The sequence below is a fragment of the Solea solea genome, chromosome 1 (genome assembly GCF_958295425.1).
Source record: "Solea solea chromosome 1, fSolSol10.1, whole genome shotgun sequence".
In the NCBI taxonomy this organism is placed as follows: domain Eukaryota; kingdom Metazoa; phylum Chordata; class Actinopteri; order Pleuronectiformes; family Soleidae; genus Solea; species Solea solea.
Window position 1 is genome coordinate 6,091,910 of NC_081134.1, and position 19,565 is coordinate 6,111,474.

Sequence of the window (19,565 nt, forward strand, 5' to 3'; positions counted from 1 at the left end):
AACGCGTCCCTAGTTACGGTTTTATTAATTTCCTTTATATTTTCATAAAGACATCGTATCCATGATTGTAGAGTGTGTTAAACACGAAGAATAAAAACATTAAGCCAAACTATTTTAAATTTAAGTTTAATTTCTACGGCCCTTTGGCTACCTTATTTGAAAACTCAATGTCCCATAATGCAACGTAACCGAGTGAGTAAATCGCGCTTGCGCCGTAAGATCTCTCTCTTTGGACCTCCGTCTCCACTGAAACGATGGTGAGCGAAGAATGTCCTCTACATAATCCACATCAATCTAATGTGTTTGTGCTATAATTGACATTATATCACATTCTGAAACGTAGCGACACCACCTTTTGTCAAACCCGAGTGGTTTTTGTGTTGCTTTAGGAATTGGAACGACAGATTAAACGATGTTTTCATGTCCCGCTAACACAGAAATGAGTGCCGCCATTGCTCCACTCAAACGGTTCTAGATGCCGGGCAGGATAGTCAAACTAGCATGATATCGGCAGCCAAACCCTGAATGTCGCTATTGTTTGGAAACCCAGCTCAGTTAAAAAAAAGAAGTTAATTCCGATATTATTGTTTCAATGTACCTAGTCGTTTCTTTATTACTTCAGGGTAATACAGCCTAGAGGCTAGCTCGGTAGCTAGCTATTCCGCTGGTGACAGCTAATGCTAAGTGGTTCTGCTGTGTTTGCTGCTTTCAGGCACAAAATGTGCTAAACTCAATGTGATGTGAAGGACTGACTACTCCAATACTGTCAACCTCATCTGTATGACCACGCGTGTCAGTATTTTGATGTTTTGCGAGGGTTTATTTTCTTATTTCTTGATGGCAAGTTTGAGGGTTCTGTTACAGTCATGTGTCTGAAGTGTAAACCTCACTCTATCCCAGTGCTTGTTACTACCTGTTTGCTGGAAGCATTTTAACATTAGGGTGGGTCAAAGTATCTATCTGGTGATTATATTGTTTTCCTCTCTTATGCAGTATGATAATCGATACGCGAGGGCAAATATCGATATTTTAATCAACACATTAATGCACTAATGTAAACCGTTCCTGCAGGTTTTGGTCACTGGGAGTTGCTACTTGATGTCTCCTTGCGTCAAGAAATGCCCCATCGGATCCACATTCAATACATAGATCTTATGCGCTTATTGTTCACATGTCTTCTTTAGTTAGGTCGATATCGTGATGTATCACTCGGATTGGCTTGCATTATATTGATCATCGTTGTATTGTATTATTGTTGGTATCGTGGAGCATGTATCACAAGGTACCCTGCGATTCCCACCCCTACTGTAACAGTCATTGACTTCTTTATGATCTTCACAGGCCAAGCGCACCAAGAAGGTGGGGATCGTTGGTAAATATGGCACGCGTTATGGCGCGTCGCTGAGGAAGATGGTGAAGAAAATTGAAATCTCCCAGCATTCAAAATACACCTGCTCTTTCTGTGGCAAGGTAAGCGCAATCTCAGTGGGAATTGTTCAGACTCCACTGCAGCCAATTCTTGTTTGCAAATATGAGTGAAGCTGATGGCACAATTTTATGGTTCAAGATTCACTCACCATGCTTATATATTTTACATGTATAACAAAATATTTTTCTATTGACAGACCAAGATGAAGAGGAGGGCTGTTGGTATCTGGCATTGTGGGTCCTGCATGAAGACTGTAGCTGGAGGTGCCTGGACATACAAGTAGGTTTATTTGATTTTTCAAAGATGATTAGGTTTGAAGGTGACCTGATTGCTCTTGTTTAAAAGAAAAAAACACTACCCTAGAGACTTTTTTTGTATATTTATGGTTAAACTCTTATCTCAAATAGCTACATTCAGTTGTTTCACTCAGTATGCTGTTAAACTGGTTTACTGTCCCATATCAAACACCAGAGAAAAACTTATTTAATGACTAAATTGCATTCATGTCCTTTCCTACGGTAGCCATTCACCTTGCTTGTATTAGGCATATTCTGGTTTCCTAGTGGCTAGTTATGTGCCATTTTGTGTCATCATCAATTAAGTCGAAAATCCCCCGTTTTTTTAATATGGTGCCGCATAAATTTGTCAATCCAAAATTGCACTGGATTTCAGTGTTCTCACTCTTTTGTGCAATGGCACTCTCTTTCTGGGTCGAAGCCCATTGGTGGTAACTGCAGGGCATTCTTGGAGAATCTAGACCAGTTATGTAGTTGGGTACCATTGCTAACCGGGCGCCACTCAGTGTGGCTGCCCACTGCTACTAATACTAGGCAGGTTCCTAGTAGACGATGGGTCAAATGCAGAGAAGAATTTTCAAAAGTACAGAAAATGAAATTTTACTCCCATTTGCATTATTGGTGTGTTGGTCCAACTTGATTTAATTCAATTTCATGTTTTGTAAACATGTACTTGTGCTTGCTGACATTTAACTGTCATTTCCAGCATGAATTGTTTACAACTGAATGATCAAGGAGCACATTTGTAACTTGTGTTTGTAACAGCCCCCCAAATTACAAAATAATGTTTGCATACTTGTAAATAGATCATCACTCAAGTTTTTGCAACACCTTTCCAAGAAAAAAATGTGTGCTCTAGTTGTAAAGTTGTGTCTAATTGGTGTCTTATTCTGGTTTTAATCAAAATTCACATTGTCCGTCTTTTTCTTTTTCCCAGCACAACTTCCGCTGTCACAGTAAAGTCCGCGATCAGGAGACTGAAGGAGTTAAAGGACCAGTAAACCACTGCTATGATCATTGGTAGTTTTGTTTAATTTAACTGAGCTGGACATGACCAACGTTCAAAAATAAAGCGATCTGGAGTGGGTTCCTTTTTGTTTGTCTCTTTTATACATCTCATCATGGTAGCAGTTACATCAGAATTTAAACGCTTCATTCTCGCTCTCTCATTGCTCCCTACATGATGGAAGCTCAGGCTGCCAGTGAAGTCATCACATCAGTGCAACTGCCCATACATTTACATAAGAGTTTACCCTGGTCTGTTTTTCTTGAATGCTTCGCTTCTTTTTCATAGCCAATGAGATCAGTAATGACAGATTGGGCCTCTGCACTTGGTACTGATAATTACAAAAATTAAATCATAAATGTTGCCACCTAAAAAAGGGTACCACACTTAATATTTCACTGGACATTGGCATTGATTATGGCACTCATTCGGCCGTAGCATTGTTTCGATAAGGTTCTACAATGTCAGATTTATTTCTGTCCAGTGTTGCAATAGTTTTTCACCAAGATATTGTACTGATGATTGTAGAGTCGGACCACTGCGCAAAGCCTTCTCCAGCACATCGCAAAGATTATCAACAGGGTTAAGGTATGGACTCTGGTGGCCAGTCTGTGTGAAAACAATGTCTCATGTTCTCTGAACTGCTCACAAGTTGAGCCTTATGAATCCTGGCATTGTCATCTTGGAATGTGCTTGTGCCATCAGGGAGGAAAAAATCCCTTATTCCACTGACGGAATAATCTGGTCATTCAGGTAGTCGGCTGACCTCGTTCTTTGGGCACATAATATTGCTTAACCTAGACCTGACCAAGTGCAGCAACCCCAGATCATAGCACTGCTCCCACAGGCTTGTATCCTCGGCACTAGGCATAATGGATGCATCACTTCATCAGTTCAATCCAGGTAGCGACTATTTTTTGTTGACTATAATACCTGTCAAATGGTAGGCGTACAACACAAGGTGGTATAGAAGATAAAACGGTGTTAGTCATCATAAATTCCTGATGCTGTGTAAGTGTTTGCAGCAAATTTTGATTTCTTGGTTGTGACAATTGCTTTTTTTATTTGAAGCTACAACTGGTAGCCCCCATTTGACAGCTACAAACAAATTGTTATGATTCTTTCATGTTGGTCATCTTTCATCTGGGGCACCCCCAAATCTATATACTTGGGCTAACACTATTGGTTGCAGGCCTGTATCTGCTAATTTTCTATTTATTTTGATCCAAAAACTTCCCACAAATAAAAACTTTATAGTGCAACGGTATAGAAATAAATAAAGAAAAAGGTGTAGGTTGATAAGCTTTATGTTATACCTGTATGTTTCTTAATTCTTAATATATGTAACACTTAGAATGACTTGTAAATTCTGTAACCGCAAGGAACCAGTGTTGTATTTAACAGAATTAGGGACAAAATGTTTACTAGAACACATTTAAAATAATTAAGAAATATTACAATATTATAATATATACAATATAATACAATACTTTTTTTTATCGACTTTAATACAAGAAATACTTGTTTACATGTTGTATTTAATATCAGAAAATAACTTTTGATACTTAAGTACAGTAGATGTCATACTTTGAGACATTTGCATTTAATGTAATATTATAAAACAAGTGACTTTTAGATACTTTATACCAGACTTTTTGCAGGAAACTTGAAGCAGCGAAGTTGCATCACAGACATGAACTATCATCAAACGTCCGTTGGGGGGCGTAGTGTCACGTACTACCTTCTTGTTCTACCAAACTGAAGTAGTCAAAAAAAGACAAGTATGGCGACTTCCAGTGTTTTCAGACCGGGCTTGTTCAACCACAGAGTCGCGGTGGTGACGGGAGGAGGCACCGGCATCGGCAAAGCTATTTCTGCAGAGCTGCTGGAGCTCGGTGAGTGACTCTGTCTGTGTTTGTGTTGTTATCTCTCCTCACGGAACAGAGGCTTCGATGTGGCCCTCTGCTCAATGACTGACTGCAGCTGCCAGGTGAACTTTGACACAGACAAAAAAGACAGGCTAAAGGTAAAAGTCTGTGCACACATGTACAAGACTCAGACTGAAGAAATTGTACGCTATTTATGTAAGTTGAGTGGTTATAGCGACCAAGACTAGAGTGTACGGCGGGGGCAGAGACCAGTGGTATTACATTTACACAGTGGTGTATTCTGCGTGATACCCACAGTAGACCACACTTCAATACACACTCCTACACATTTTTTAGGTATTTTTAGAGTATTAGGACTACATTAAAAAAATATTTAAATAATTTCTCAGAATAAAGTCAGAATTCTGAGAGTGAAGTCAGAAATCTGAGAAAAAGTCATAATTGAACTCACTTTACTTTCTTTCAATTACATTTTTGATCCCAAAGTTAATTCAGGAAAGTTAAGCTTTTTGATAATATTATTCATGTATTTCATGTTGTTGTTATTATTATTATTATTATTATTATTATTATTGTTATTACAATATAAAGAAGCCAAAATGAATGTGTGTCATACATCTGATAATAAGTTGCACCGATTTATAGAAAAGAAGAAAAACACAAATGTTGACCTCTAAATTAATTCCAGGCTGCAGTGTGGTGATCTCCAGTAGAAAGGCGGACAGGCTGGAGGAAGCAGCGCAGGAGATGAGACAAAAAATCCCTCCCTCCAGCCCTGCACGTGTCACTCCCCTACCCTGCAACATCCGCAATGAAGATGAGGTGAACCCCACACTAATTCACACATCATATATTATGTCCTGATCATTTTATGTCTTCTTGTTTGAACTTTCTGTGCTGCAGGTGAAAGCTCTTGTGTCCTCGGTGCTGAAGGAGTTCGGCAGAATAGACTTCCTAGTGAACAATGGAGGAGGACAGTTCAGCAGCCCAACAGAGCACATGTCCTACAAAGGCTGGAAGGCTGTGATAGACACCAACCTGACTGGAACCTTTCACTGCTGCAGAGAGGGTAAGCTGCAGGCAGTTAACGCTGTAGCTGCTTTCAGGCGTGGACTGTGGGTCATGTGAGGAGATTTGAGTCCAGTCGGTCTCCAGAGTCTGTCGGTCGCATATGAAGAATGAGAGAAACATTCACAACCGTAGGAGAAACTCACCCCTGCTGCCTTCTCACATGAGCTTACATGGACATTATACTGAGGTCATAGCAGGGAGTAGGCTGGAGAGTCTGTAGGACCCCCAGCAGACCTGGTATTAACATCCGTCCTGAGTGATCAGATTAGAAGTACCGAAGTACACATCTGAACACTCTCAATGCATTCTGAGTGCTTTTTCTTTTTTAATTCTTTATTTTTGGACTGCATCGATTGCAATACTTATACAAAGCAAATAAAAAGCAGAGGGTTTTTGCAGACCACAATTTTGGAAGTTTATGAACTTCTCACACAAATTGGGAGAGGGCGAAAGTGCCCATTTGAACAAGAAACAATATTTTAAGTATGTCCAGGAGAGGTTAAGAAAATAAAAGATATAATAAAATTGCAGGAGTACAATCTGGCAGCTATGAGGCTATGAGTGGAAATGCTTGATTCTATAGTTCTTGGCATGACTGTGTTACTGTCCTTGCCACACAGTCTACACTGCATGGATGAAACAGCACGGAGGTGTAATCGTCAACATCATTGCTGACATGTGGAAGGGTTTCCCAGGCATGGCGTAAGCAACGTCTCCCTCCAATTCCACACACTAACCATAATATGCTCTCACATACACCCTTTCCTGTCTGCTGAAACACTGTGTGTCCATCCTGACAGACACACTGGGGCAGCGAGGGCAGCGGTGGACAACTTAACCAAGAGTCTGGCCATCGAGTGGGCACACGCCGGAGTCAGAGTCAACGCTGTGGCACCTGTGTGTACAGATCATGACTTAAAGTAGAATGGGTTTTGGACTTTTCCCATGACATGTGGCATTTTAAAGCTTGCATATTTGTCTCGATACAGGGAACAATATTTTCCAAAACTGCTATGACGAACTACAAGGAGCTCGGACCAACACTTTTCAAGATGTCTATTCCATTCAGTCCTGCAAAGAGGCTGGGAGTACCAGAAGAGGTAATGCCTAAAATGTGAACTGCAGCTCTTGCTATGTGTAATGTTGCGGTCAGACTACACCATCTTTTGGTCTGTCACGATCATGATTATGCCACATTTGGCGATCACAGAGTCTTAGTCCATGCCGTGACATGAATGAAAGTTTTTACTGACCTAACGTGACCAATCGATGGTAGGTGAAATAAGGCTGTAAACAATCAGTGGTGTCAGAAGTGTTGTGTGTATTACTTACTGTGTTGGATTATGAGAGGAGACAGGTTGGATCATCGCGCCCCCTCAAAGAAAACTAACGTAACTTCCTTTCCCCCTCTTTGCGTCATCATTTTGTTGGTTTATGCTCAGTACTCTTGCACGTGCAGAGTGCTCTCATTGGTCCATGTCACTGGCTTAGAAGGCTGAACAAAAATGCCAGACTTTCTGCAGCGAGGCTGTGACGTATTCCAGATCCATCCTTGATTATCATTCGCTATGACATCCCTACACCATAAAAAATAATTGGCTTTCAGGCCTGATTGTTCACGACGCCCCACGTCTGTGGGATTGGAATGTATTGTATGTATGTTCAGTATGACAATAGATCTGAGCCACAGATAGAGGATGTACAGAGTGAGTGTATGGCTCTCTCTTTTTTTTTTTAATACGCTCTCTTTTGTCAGGTCTCCTCAGCAGTGTGTTTCCTGCTCTCTCCTGCGGCCTCCTACGTCTCTGGAGCAACGTTGAAGGTTGATGCAGGACAGAGCCTGTACCACTCTATGTGGGAGATACCCGGTATGTGCAGTCCTGTAATAATCCACGTGCTGGATGATTCCCTCCTTCCTATTTACTGTCGGGATTGCTATGGAGATTCATTTGTTGGTGGGCAATCCATTAAAAATAAATGCATGTACAGAATGTGTGTGAGATAGCATACATGTATCAGACCACACATACATAAATAACTCATGTCTGCTAGCCTACCATTTTAATTGTCTTTTAAATCAAATGTTCTGTGTTCATAGCAGCATTTTATCAAGTCACATCTGGGATTATTTTTATTCTCTGAAACGTTTATATTCATATTTCACCTGAATTAATTTACAGTAATTATTTTCCATTGAAAATGACTTTTAATCGTACTTGAATCATTATTTTTATATACAATATGTTCAACTGAGATGAAATTAAAGGTAGACCTGGACAACTGTATGTAAAAGATAATTTCCTGATTCTGTGCTTGAACATTACATCTTGTATTTTCTTGTTTTTCCAGACCATAGTGCATGGCCTGAAGCTCCAGAGGGAGAGAACCTGGAGTCTCTGAAGGAGCTGCTTCATCCTAAAAGCAAACTATAACACAGCCCAGTATTAACATGTATATTTTGTCAAAGGACATAATGGCTCATGAGTTGTTCAAAACCCAGAAGTCATATTACTGAAACATCGTGGTGGACTGCTGATTTTTAGGCACTTATAACTGACATATATCCTATACATGATTGTTTGTAATTCAGAACAGCAGCAAAGTATGATCACTTTCCTGGATAATGCAATGTGACATCATGAAATACTTTTGGTCTTTGGTAAGTAAATATGCTGTCTTCAAACATGATTACCACAATGTTTAGTACAAAGGAGACAGAAGAATAAAATACATAAGACATAAAACAAGAAATGTAAATGATTCAGGAGACATTTTTTCCAATGGTATGTTCTCTTGCTCTCTCTCTATTTTGGCATAGATGATTCATCAAGACAGTAAAACGTTATAGTAATGAATGAAAAACAAGTGCCTTACATTAATATAAAGAAATGGTCACTTTTAACTTTTTAACGCTCTATCCTGAGGGGCAAACACACCACTCATACTCACACTCACACAGTCAATTGAGAGTTTACAATTAACTCTGCATATTTTCGGACTGTGGGAGGAAACGGGAGAATCCAGAGAAAACCCATGCATACATGGGGAGAACATGCAAACTCCACACAAACAGGCCCTTGGTTGGAACAGGCCTTCTTTGCTGTGAAGCAACAGGGGTAGCCACTGTTTCACTGTCTGTCCAGCATATTGCAAAATGTTTTTTGGGGGAAAAAGGTCTTTATTTTTAATGGTAGTTGTGTTTCACAAACATTTAATGCTCCTCGTTTAATAAAAACAACTTGCATAATAAATACAACGTTTTGTCCGTTCTCTGTATTTGATCATAAAATACTCTGAAATCTATCACAGGGTAGATAGTGTTTACTTTATTAAACATGCAAATTCAGATAGTATTGCATTTTGTTTTTAGGTCTCTAAAAAAATGTTTTCATTTTATTTTGAAAATTAGGTACAACATGTAGAACAACTGCACTGGGGATGAAGTAAGAATGAGACAGAAATATCCTTTGGCCTTATCTTATTATTATTTTTGTCCATTATTTGTAATGACTTTGAATATGGTATGTATTTATAAAATCACCAAGTGGACAGTGTCAGAGCTAATGCTTTGTAGTTTCCACACATTATCCATCATCAACCATAACCTACGCTTATTGATTTGGTCCGCGTGAGCTGCCGTACTTCTGCCGTATTACGTCGATATCTGTCGCAACCTTAAGCCCGGCAGCAGAGGTCACTGTCACAACAAAACACTCAGGTATGGTGTTTCTTTTAATAATGGTTGTGTTTTTGTTTGCATATTCGTCAGGCGGTCAGACCTAGTGACAACTTTTGATTAAATCGGAAAATAATGTGTTGTAAAACTATCGCCTTCGTTGTATTTGTTGATCGGAACACGTAGCTAGCTAGCACAATGCTAACAGAAGAAACGACGTCTGTCTCTACAAACAGTTCTGTGTCTGCATTTTGATTTAAATGAGCCACATTTGATTTTATGGTCAGTTGAGGGATCTTCTATTTCGGTTGGAAAGTTTGTTAAGTATTTAAACTCAGTAGGAGAGTGTGCTAATGTATTGTGGTGACGTTATCAGTGAACTTTGCCTGATCATTATCAACTGATTTATCGTCAATAATCATCAGACAACACTGTCATTCAAATATATTGTCTGGATTAAGGCTTTTACTGACATTAACAGTAATACCTACAGAGTAATGTTAAATCAGAAATATTCTGATTCTGATCAGACTTGGTGATAATTAGTGTAATTCTGAAATGTTACTTACCTGAGGGACAACTTGTGAGGCACAACCAAACATTGAGGCTTTTAGCATCCACTAGAGGTAACATTTTCTTCACAGCTAGATACTACTTAAAAATATATTATACTTACAAGACAGATATGAGAGTCTGTTCAAGACATAACATTTCCATAATTATTTCCTGTAGGAAGTTTGAAATATTCCTCATTGTATGTTTTTGAGACCATTCAAGTGTTACTTCAAGACATAACATTTCCATAATTATTTCCTGTAGGAAGTTTGAAATATTCCTAAGTGTAAGTTTTTTTATTTTTAGGCTGAATTGGGAAAAAATACACTCCAGAATTTTGACTGCTGTGTCCAAACTTTTGACTGGTAGTGCATAGTGATTTAAGGTCAGACACAGTGACAAGATGGTTGTTTGACTGACAGGCTTTTATGATTTGATTAATCTAGATGTGTTGTGATCTCCATACTTACATATTTAGACTTTAGACAATGCGTGCATGCTAATAGCACACGTATCATGATAAGTACATTTCTATATCATTCCGAATTTGCCCTTTTTCACTCACTTTCTATTTATCTACAGCTGGCACCAGTGTTTCTCACCGATTCATGTCAAGTTATCCCTGACTTAATCTGGAATGTCCTATCAAATACTGCCTATTTAATGATTTGAGGATGTTTCTTTCACTGCATTGGGCCTTTTAGAGTCATCTTCATCAACTGAGCCCCTACTCAGAGGAGAATAGTCCCAAAAACAAAATCATCTCTTTCATTAAGAAAAGTCTGACAGTGGACTTCTGAATATTGTAACTTTGGTGACCTTATAACAATTTTACCTTTCTTAATGAACCTTTCCTCATTATTATAATGCTCTTTTCAATGAGACAAAGTTGACATCAGTTGATTATGATTAAGGGATAAAAACTACAAGACATTTTATAAGTCAGATCTGTTTTTATTGACTGGCTTTCAGATTACACTAAAAACTACTAACAAGTTGGATATGTATATTTTTTGCAGTATGGGAGGTGACCACGGCCACAACAAGGTGCCATTGCCAGACTGGCGTCAGTGGAAAGTGGAGGGAACACCGCTGGAATTCACGAAGCAGAGACTTGCAAACAGGGGCCTCAAGGACCCGTGGTTACGGTTAGTATTTTTGCCCACATGAGGTACTGTCGGGATTGTTTTGTCTCCAGTATGGCTCCTGACACTGCTCCCTGTCCTTCTGTCTCCTCTTCCTCTCTCTGCAGTAATGAGGCATGGAGATACTCGGGCGGGTTTGCTCGTGCTGTGACTCTGTCAGATGTGCTGCTCAGAGGATTCAAGTGGGGATTTGCTGCCTTTGCTGTCGCTCTGGCTGTAGAATACACTATGTTCCCACCAAAGAAGGGTGGCCATTAATTCTTAAAGTTGTCCCACAAAGCCAGACCGTAATGTAGTGTGATAATATTATGTATATTTCTTTATTAAATGTCTTTTTGGCCACTGAATCTTGTTCAGTTATTCTTCTTAAGCCGTACCAGACATTCAACAACAAAGTGTTACTGAGTTATAGAACCCTGCTAATCCTGTTTGTTTTTCCTGCTTAGTTTCCGGAAACACATTTTCATGCATTTTATTGTAAGTATTCCAAAAACTAAAACTATGGTTGCTAGTGTCGCTATCACGTCCAGGCAGAAATACTGGATCCAGTTAAGCTCATGGACAGCTGACTTGAGATGTTTTGCCCCTTTGTGCCGCATCACGTATTCTGTCCAGTATACAGCAAGGTCCAGTGGCTGAATTGGCTGGTCTTTATGCTGAGCTGACAGCGTCTGCATGTTTTCTTTATACCTGCACACAGATGAATCAGCACTTTAATAATGCAACACAGAAATAAAACGGTATTTAAAAAAAAAAAATGCATCCCAAAACTAATCTGACAGCCATATTGTGAGTGAACTTCAAACTCTTTACCTGACATCATATATGACCTCATTCAATCCTTGAAGAAGGCTTTCTGTAGTGATACAAGTAATATCCAACACAACTCCTGCTCCCCTTTTCACCATCTTCTCTGCATTATCGGGCTGGTCCCCAAATAATGGCAGCATCACCATGGGAACACCATGACAGAGTCCCTCAAAAAGTCCATTGGAGCCAGCATGAGTGATGAAAGCCCGGGCTCCAGAATGTGCTAACGTGTAAACAAGCACTACGTTATTTGAACTGGAAGAATTCAGCACATAAACAGTGTGTCATGTGTTCACTGACCTAGTAGGTCATTCTGAGGGACCCATTTCATAATCTTCACGTTTTCTGGGACATTGTCAGGAAGGTGACCAGTGTATCTCCATATCACCTGTCAAGCAAGGTGGATTTTTTAGTGATGGTGTTTTACAAAAGGCATTTTCTTATACAGTTCTAGAAAAAAATTAGGAGAACTTTTTCTTAAAGGGGACATATTACGCAAAATCAACTTTTTAACCATTTTAATACTTATATTTGGGACTCTGGAGGCCCTACCAGTCACCAAAGTGTGGAAAAAGAATACTCCGTCATGTTTTCGTGGTTCCCCTTAGTGTAAGTATAGGCGATAAAACACTCGATGTTGAATTCCCTGCGCTTATGACGTCATAATGCGCATTTCACCGCGAATGTTACCGCCCCACCAGTAAGTTTACTTCGAGAGCTCCACCTTAGCTCCACCTTGTCCCTGCGAGAGTGCAGGCGAGGGAGGAAGAGCGGTATTATGTCAACGCGGAGGGACAAGTGTGCTGTTGGTGGCTGCACAGTGGAGCACAGTGTTTTACAGAGGATTTTATATATGAAGCTAATGTGCCGGATAAAGTCAGCAAACGTGTGTTTGTGTGTTCGCACTAGACTGCGGCCAGCGGTCGCCGTATTTAGTCAGGGGACGTATTTCACCGACGTACAAACACACACACGTTGTTAAGAAAAGGTCACATAGATCTCATAACTGACCATTCTGACACGTCCTAATTAAAAATATTTGTTCAGTACGTCCTCCATGACCGGAGCACAGACTCAGTCTGATACAATCACATATACAGCGGCCGCTCGCCACTGGCGATCAGCGGTGCTGCACTCTCTGTGCAGAGGTGCTGCACTCTCTGTGAAAATCAGCTGATCGCCACCGCTGATCGCCAGCGGCGAGCCGCCTAAACGGCCGCTGTATGCGACTGATCGCCAGCTCCGGTGCAGACCGGTGACTATGCTCCGGAGACCTCGCCACCGCGGCACCGCTGATCGCCACCGCGGCACCGCTGATCGCCAGCGGCGAGCCGCCTAAACGGCCGCTGTATGCGGCCGTTTAGGCAGCTCGCCGCTCGCCGCTGGCGATCAGCGGTGCCGCGGTGGCGATCAGCGGTGCCGCGGTGACGAGGTCTCCGGAGCATAGTCACCGGTCTGATACAGTAACATACAGCGCCAGCTTATGCAGCTCGCCGCGCGCCGCTGGCGATCAGTGGTGCTGTTCCTAAGTGTTTTTAACTGATTAACAGTTCGGCACTGTTCGGCTCGATCCTTATGTAGAACGTCTCTTCCTGTGACGGCACTCTGGCTGTTTTCTGCGCACGCTGCCATGTTGATATTGTCGGAGAACTAGTGGAGGGAGGGGGAGACGAATAGAGCTGTAAAGCGCTGTAACGAGGACAAATCAGAAACCCCCTGGAAGAAGTGGGTGTGTGTTTGCCTGTGTCTCATTTGCATGTAAAGGGACCATGCACGAAAACCGAGCGTTCTGAAAGGGGCGGGCTTAGCAGGGTTATTGAACTGCTATGATGCTTCATCCTTATGGTATTTTGACCAAGGCATGTCACTGACATGTTCATTAGGACACCAGGGAACTATTTTAATGGGGGAAATAGGGTATAATATGTCCACTTTAAATCAGCTTCTCTCTATGTGTAACACACCTCCAAGATGGCCATCTAATCTTATTTTCTTAAGTCCTTCTAAGTTTAAATACCTATTGTGTTATGTTCAAAACAGTATTAACTTGTTTTTTTCTTTGTTTGTGGTTTTGGCCAAAGTGAATCCTGTCAAAAGGTTTTTGTTGAAATTGTGTTAGTGGTTCAAGTACCTGTTAATTTTTATTCAAACCCACACCTGTAAATAACAAACCAGTGCTGTATATGTTTGCAACATTTACTCCTTTACTTTCTGTGGTATCTGTCCGAAGGCCTCCAGGAAGATGGAGGTGGTTTCTTCTGGCAGATCTGACACCATGGTGCCCAAAGTGAACACTATGAACCCGTGCTCTCCTGACACCCAGGTCTCCAAATCCTGCAGGACATAAAACCATTGAAGTAAAATCTGCATGGTAACACATTTTTCCAAATGAGAAATGCTCAGCAGTCATACCTCAGGTAGAGGAGCTCTCACGTTGCAGTTGATACCACCAACGAGTATTACGTTTGGCATGAGAGGACGTGGGAACTCCAGTGTGAAATCAATCCTGTTTTATCACAGTATCACAATATTATTCTGAATATGAGACAGACTTGAAAATGTCTCAGTCATTTGCTGTGTATGTTTTTTGTAGTCTTGATACACATTACCTCAGCAGCCAGATATCAGAGTTTGACAGCACCTCAGCTACGCCCACCTGCTCTCCCAGGAATTGATGGGTGACATGGTCAAAATGCCAGAAAATCAGTCTGCAAAGCAGTGGCTCCAGCAAAGCTATCTGCACGTCAGAGGGAAAAGCAGAAGGTCTTAGTTACATTTAAATAATGGTGGTAATGCAGTCTAACTTCAAATAGCTCATCAAACGTTTCTTTCTTTTATATATTTTTCTTGTTATATCCTCTTAACATCATATTATCAAATTCAGGATAGTCTGAAACTTGACTCAGGAGAAAACAGCCTGATGCACAGTTCAGTCGGACCCAGTCTGGTTAGGTTAATCTCAACAATCTGTCATTTTGGCTCACAGGGACAGAATTTTCAAAACTATAATTGATATTTCAAACAAGGTCTACAAGTGCCAGTGGATTTTTTTGGGCGTTTCTTTTGTAAACGGGTAGAAAAAATGTCATAAATGCAACAAACTGTTGTCCTTTTACATCTATATATCCATATACTGTAAGTAACTTATTACATGATGTCATTTAATTTTCATGGTTTTGCAGCTCCAGGTTGTAGACCCCTGTGCACACTGGCCTACGTCACTAAGTTTGGCTGTTGTAGCAGACACTCATGCCGTGTGTCTCTCTGCTTCTTTTATTTCATTTATGCTCCCTCAATGCCGCCTTACATTGATCGCTTCTGTTTTTGTGGAAAGAGAGCCGTTTCATCCGTTGCTACATCTCCTCTCGTCTCTTTCCAGGACACTACGATCACTGTTTTCAGGACAATTTTACATGGACTGATACTTGGAAATTGACATTTGATTAAATGGTCCTTACTTGCAGTAAACATTAGCCAGTACATGCAGGGAGACAGCACAATATCAGGTGTTTGTATAAGATTGATGATGTTTTCGGGCCCTCAAATAAAGCTGGGCTCTTATTTGCATGTAGTCCTTAATCAATCAATCATTTTTATGTCATATTTTGTCAGGGAAGGACACATTCTATCATTCATACAGCTCACATACTCATTAATGACATTTAAAGACGATTAGATTATTAGAAGTTACATTGTCAAGTTGTATTACAGCGATAAATGATCACGGAGTTTGTACTTTGAAATTAATGAAATATCTTTTTTCTTTAGAAGGTACAAGGAGCCACTGCAGGGGGGCTGAAGAGCCACAGGTTGTTGTCCCCTGGTCTAGGAGGATGAAGATTTGTGTGAGGGCTATTTTGAGCATCACAGAGTCTGTGATTTTCCTATTTCATTTGTGACGTTACATGGTCATGTGGTCATTTTCCGTCACGCATGCGTGCGTCTGCCTATAAATGCTCACCAAGGTGTTGACAGTTCTCTCCTTGAAGGTCATTTTATCAGTGTATCGCGTGAAGAAGCGAGGCACATATGAAGGTGGAGAAGGGCAGCCTGCGGCCTTCATTTCCAGGGAACACGGGATTCCTCTCAGTAGATTAACAACGGGGATGCCTGAAATCAAATAAGTAATGACCGGTGAGAAAATGCACAAGTATACACACACGATCCCAGTGTGTCAGAATCTCACCTAATTTCCGAGCAATCAGTACACCCGTGGGTACGGCGGGGTCTGTCAGCACTGCATCAAAGCCCTGCAGAGTGAAAGGGTGAATGAAGGAAACACTGCACAGACATAGTGGGATAGATTCATATTTATGTATATACTCATCTGTCACTAATGCAGAAGGTACAAGGAAGAGAGGTCTAACAAACTTAAGATCTAACCTTTTTTAACCTGAGTTTTAGTTATTCATTTATTTGTGCTCTTTTATTTCGTTTTAGTCTGACAAAATAATTTTATTCTACCCTCTTTTTTTTATTTTCCACTGTACTGCACCTATTATTTGATCATATTTCAGTTTATCTTATCTTCCTTTATTTACCTACATATTTTAAATATGTACTCACCTATTTCAATACATTGAAATAGTACTTGTGTTTACAGAGTTTTGTATGTTCAAATAGGCTGCTCTGTCTTTCAAGTAAGATTTTGAATGCAAGCCTCAGTAGTTTTGCCGTAAAGTCTGAATATTTTCCACTGGTCAACATTCAGCAGATACAGAGTTTCCTCAGCAAACGTAAACACTTCACAGAGCAATCCACTTCAGCAACAGCAACAAGTATCTTCTGTGGTTATCTGTGGGCGACCCGGACTTTCACCTCTATTCAAGAGGCCTATTATGAACCTATCTAGAGTAAAGTTGAACAATGCAGATCATTCACACCTCTGACCCACTTTCAGGGCGTTTGGTTTCACCTGAGTCATACAGTGTGTCTCGCCTTCAGCTGACTACAGCGGATGACCAGGACGACTGAGAACCTTCTTAGACAGGTGAAAAAAAAGTAGGTCAAGAGCAAGGTTATTAGAGTTCACGAAAAGGAACGGAAATTTAAATTGAAAAAAACATAGTCGTGAGCTGAAATGAAAATAAAAAAAGTTAAAAAGAAAACAAATGAATTGTGTTTATAAAACTAACTAAAACTGTTGTGAAAATGTGCTCAGTTTTTCGTCTTTGTAAATTAATTTCATACACAATCCTTTCAGGTTCCTATGAAGTCTGTTTATTTGAGACAGCAGTTTCATTCATTCATAATAAAATGTTTTCAGGTTGTCTTTGTTTGTGGGACACACGGCTCTGCAGGTTAAACACAACATTTGTTAATTGGGTTGAGTCAGTTCATCTAAGAAAACCTCCATTTTTGTTTTTCCTCAGGTTGAATTCCTGAGACTCCTGAATCACAAGCAATGTGATTTATTTATTATTATTTATGTTGTTATGTTTATGTGTGTCTTTAGTATGTTGGCTATATTTTTTAACTGCAAACTAACTGCATCCAACCATGATGCACATGTTGCACTTCAGGTTACTTTCTTGTGTGTTGTTCTATTTGATTTAGGGATGGTATCTGGCATCTGGTAAATGGCATCTGTTGTTGGTTGTTTTTTTTTTTTACGACACAATACTTACTGTGACCCTTATTGTGCACCTGGCAAATACTCCATATTGCAAAAAAATTCTATAAAAACTAAGCATTTACAAAAAATGAAGACGAATAAAAACTAGCAAACCCGCTATAAAGATGAATTAAAACGCACTCATTTTAAAAGCAAATAGTCAAAACTAAATAAAAACTAAAACTAATGAAACATCCAAAACCAATATAACCTTGAGTCAAGAGTAGTTGATAAGGTTTCATTAATAAGTTGATAGGTTGATAAGGTTGTGTATAAAGTTCAACTGTGTTCCATTCCACTCTTGTTTCTTTGTTGCTGCACTCACCTGCTGTGCCAGGTGTGAGATTAAGCTGGCGTTGAACAGTAGACTCTCTGCGGTTGAGTGCAGTAATCCTATAATTCCCTGGAAATGTGCAATTTTTTTCTTTGTCTTCTCCATGAAAGAGAGTCCCGAGTTTTGCATGATTTCCTTCTGTGAGGCCAGCACAGACTCTATAAAAGCTGTGTCATAAGGAACAGGGTGGGTCACGGTGTCATAGTGCTTCCCCGGGCCCATGCGCATGCTGACCTCTGGTATCACAACAGTGACCCGGTGTCCACGACGACCCATTTGTTGGGCAATGGCCTTAGTGGTCATCCAGTGACTCCCATCCATGGGTATCACAAGCAAATTACCCAGGAAGGCTGCAGAGGCAGCTTGTTTTGCAGGAATGCTGCCACTGGCTCCAGCCTCTTCTGTCTTCACCTGTGTCTTAGGTCTGGGCTTTTCCTTCACAGAGTCCTTCGTGTCACCTGCAGCACCGTTCACCTGTGTGTCCATGTTCAACAGCAGCAACACAAACACTGCTGCTTTCCACATTGTTCTCTTTTCCTCCTGCTGGTGCAGACCTCACTGTATCTCTACAGAGAAACGTGTGAGCATATGAGTGAGAAGAGAATGCCCTTTGTAAATCATTATAAATCAATTCCCACCCTCAAGCTCCTCCTCCTCTCCAGGTTTCCGACTGGATGACCTGTGTTTTTCAATGGAGGAAACTCTAGGGCTGAACAAATAATTTAAATTGTATTGAAATCGCAGGAGGCACAATGTTTGTTAAAGGTGTGTCAATTTAGATGCATCATTGCATTGATAGGTACACATCTTATTCTACAGACAGAAGAGAACATCTCTGTTTCTCTCTAGGTTTCTGAGTCACGGATCGGATAATTTTTTGGATCAAAAACAACACAAAAAGGCAAAGATAAAAAGACAAATATAAATTTGCTTTCAGTTTCTTTTGTTTTTTTATTTTAAACATGTCTATGTCATCATGGATGCCAAATGTAACACCTGTGCAAAGCACCCTATCTGTGGCCCCAGTCCAGCTTCAACACTGCATTAACTTGGTTTCTCGTATTAACTGTGGTGACTGGGTTGTTGCTTTTGGGCCTCTCTAGCTTCCACTCTGCTACTGCTCCTGTCAGTACCTGCACCAGATGTGTGCCGCTGTGACTCTCATAGAGGGTCCGTGTCTGCAGTACTGGACTCCAGCCGTACAGATCTGTTGCAGCACTATTTCTCACAGATCTATCATGTGTCACACGTTTCCTCAATGAAAATGAGAATAATGATATAAAAAAATACCGTACCAAAACTGTTTTTACCCACTAATGTTACAGCTCACAAACACAACAAATCACAAGTTGAATGAAAAATGTATATTTTTTATATTTGCAGGGATGGAAGGTTTAAGTACAACATAAACATATCTGTACTTTACTTTGTTATTTATAGTTCTAGCAACTTTTACTTTTACTCCACTTCATTTCCTCTAACTATCTTTGTTACTCGTTACTACCTAATAAAATCAAAAGAAGAAGAGTTGGTATTATGGTCTGTGTTTATATAGAGCTTTTCTAGTCTTGATGAACTGCTTAACACTACAGTTTTGACATTCACACATTCACACTGAGCCAGCATGGCTCAATCTACTCCTCACTTTTTTAATACTTTTACTTCTAAAACTTAAGTACATTTAATATTAGAAAATTACTTTTGATATGTAAGTACAGTAAATGTCATATACTTTTTTTA

The 19,565-nt window shown here is 40.2% G+C and overlaps 4 protein-coding genes across 4 annotated transcripts; 3 read left to right on the forward strand and 1 right to left on the reverse strand.

Annotated features, from left to right (window-relative positions):
- The first annotated feature begins 132 nt into the window (after window positions 1–132).
- On the forward strand, window positions 133–2,812 carry rpl37a (ribosomal protein L37a). The gene is made up of 4 exons (XM_058635788.1): window positions 133–257; window positions 1,342–1,470; window positions 1,626–1,708; window positions 2,663–2,812. The coding sequence occupies exons 1-4, from the start codon at window positions 255–257 to the stop codon at window positions 2,724–2,726; spliced, it is 279 nt and encodes a 92-aa protein (XP_058491771.1). The 5' UTR covers window positions 133–254; the 3' UTR covers window positions 2,727–2,812.
- Window positions 2,813–4,370: 1,558 nt separating this feature from the next.
- pecr (peroxisomal trans-2-enoyl-CoA reductase) lies at window positions 4,371–8,947 on the forward strand. The gene is made up of 8 exons (XM_058626388.1): window positions 4,371–4,626; window positions 5,309–5,442; window positions 5,524–5,689; window positions 6,312–6,393; window positions 6,492–6,588; window positions 6,681–6,791; window positions 7,448–7,559; window positions 8,041–8,947. The coding sequence occupies exons 1-8, from the start codon at window positions 4,515–4,517 to the stop codon at window positions 8,121–8,123; spliced, it is 897 nt and encodes a 298-aa protein (XP_058482371.1). The 5' UTR covers window positions 4,371–4,514; the 3' UTR covers window positions 8,124–8,947.
- Window positions 8,948–9,290: 343 nt separating this feature from the next.
- ndufb3 (NADH:ubiquinone oxidoreductase subunit B3) lies at window positions 9,291–11,414 on the forward strand. The gene is made up of 3 exons (XM_058626390.1): window positions 9,291–9,409; window positions 10,942–11,070; window positions 11,175–11,414. The coding sequence occupies exons 2-3, from the start codon at window positions 10,943–10,945 to the stop codon at window positions 11,323–11,325; spliced, it is 279 nt and encodes a 92-aa protein (XP_058482373.1). The 5' UTR covers window positions 9,291–9,409; window position 10,942; the 3' UTR covers window positions 11,326–11,414.
- LOC131457701 (UDP-glucuronosyltransferase 1-6-like) lies at window positions 10,856–19,187 on the reverse strand. Its single transcript, XM_058626385.1, has 9 exons — window positions 17,817–19,187; window positions 16,064–16,127; window positions 15,839–15,987; window positions 14,487–14,614; window positions 14,290–14,383; window positions 14,086–14,211; window positions 12,178–12,265; window positions 11,881–12,100; window positions 10,856–11,757 (listed from the first exon to the last, which is right to left on the reverse strand). The coding sequence occupies exons 1-9, from the start codon at window positions 18,348–18,350 to the stop codon at window positions 11,487–11,489; spliced, it is 1,674 nt and encodes a 557-aa protein (XP_058482368.1). The 5' UTR covers window positions 18,351–19,187; the 3' UTR covers window positions 10,856–11,486.
- Window positions 19,188–19,565: the final 378 nt, after the last annotated feature.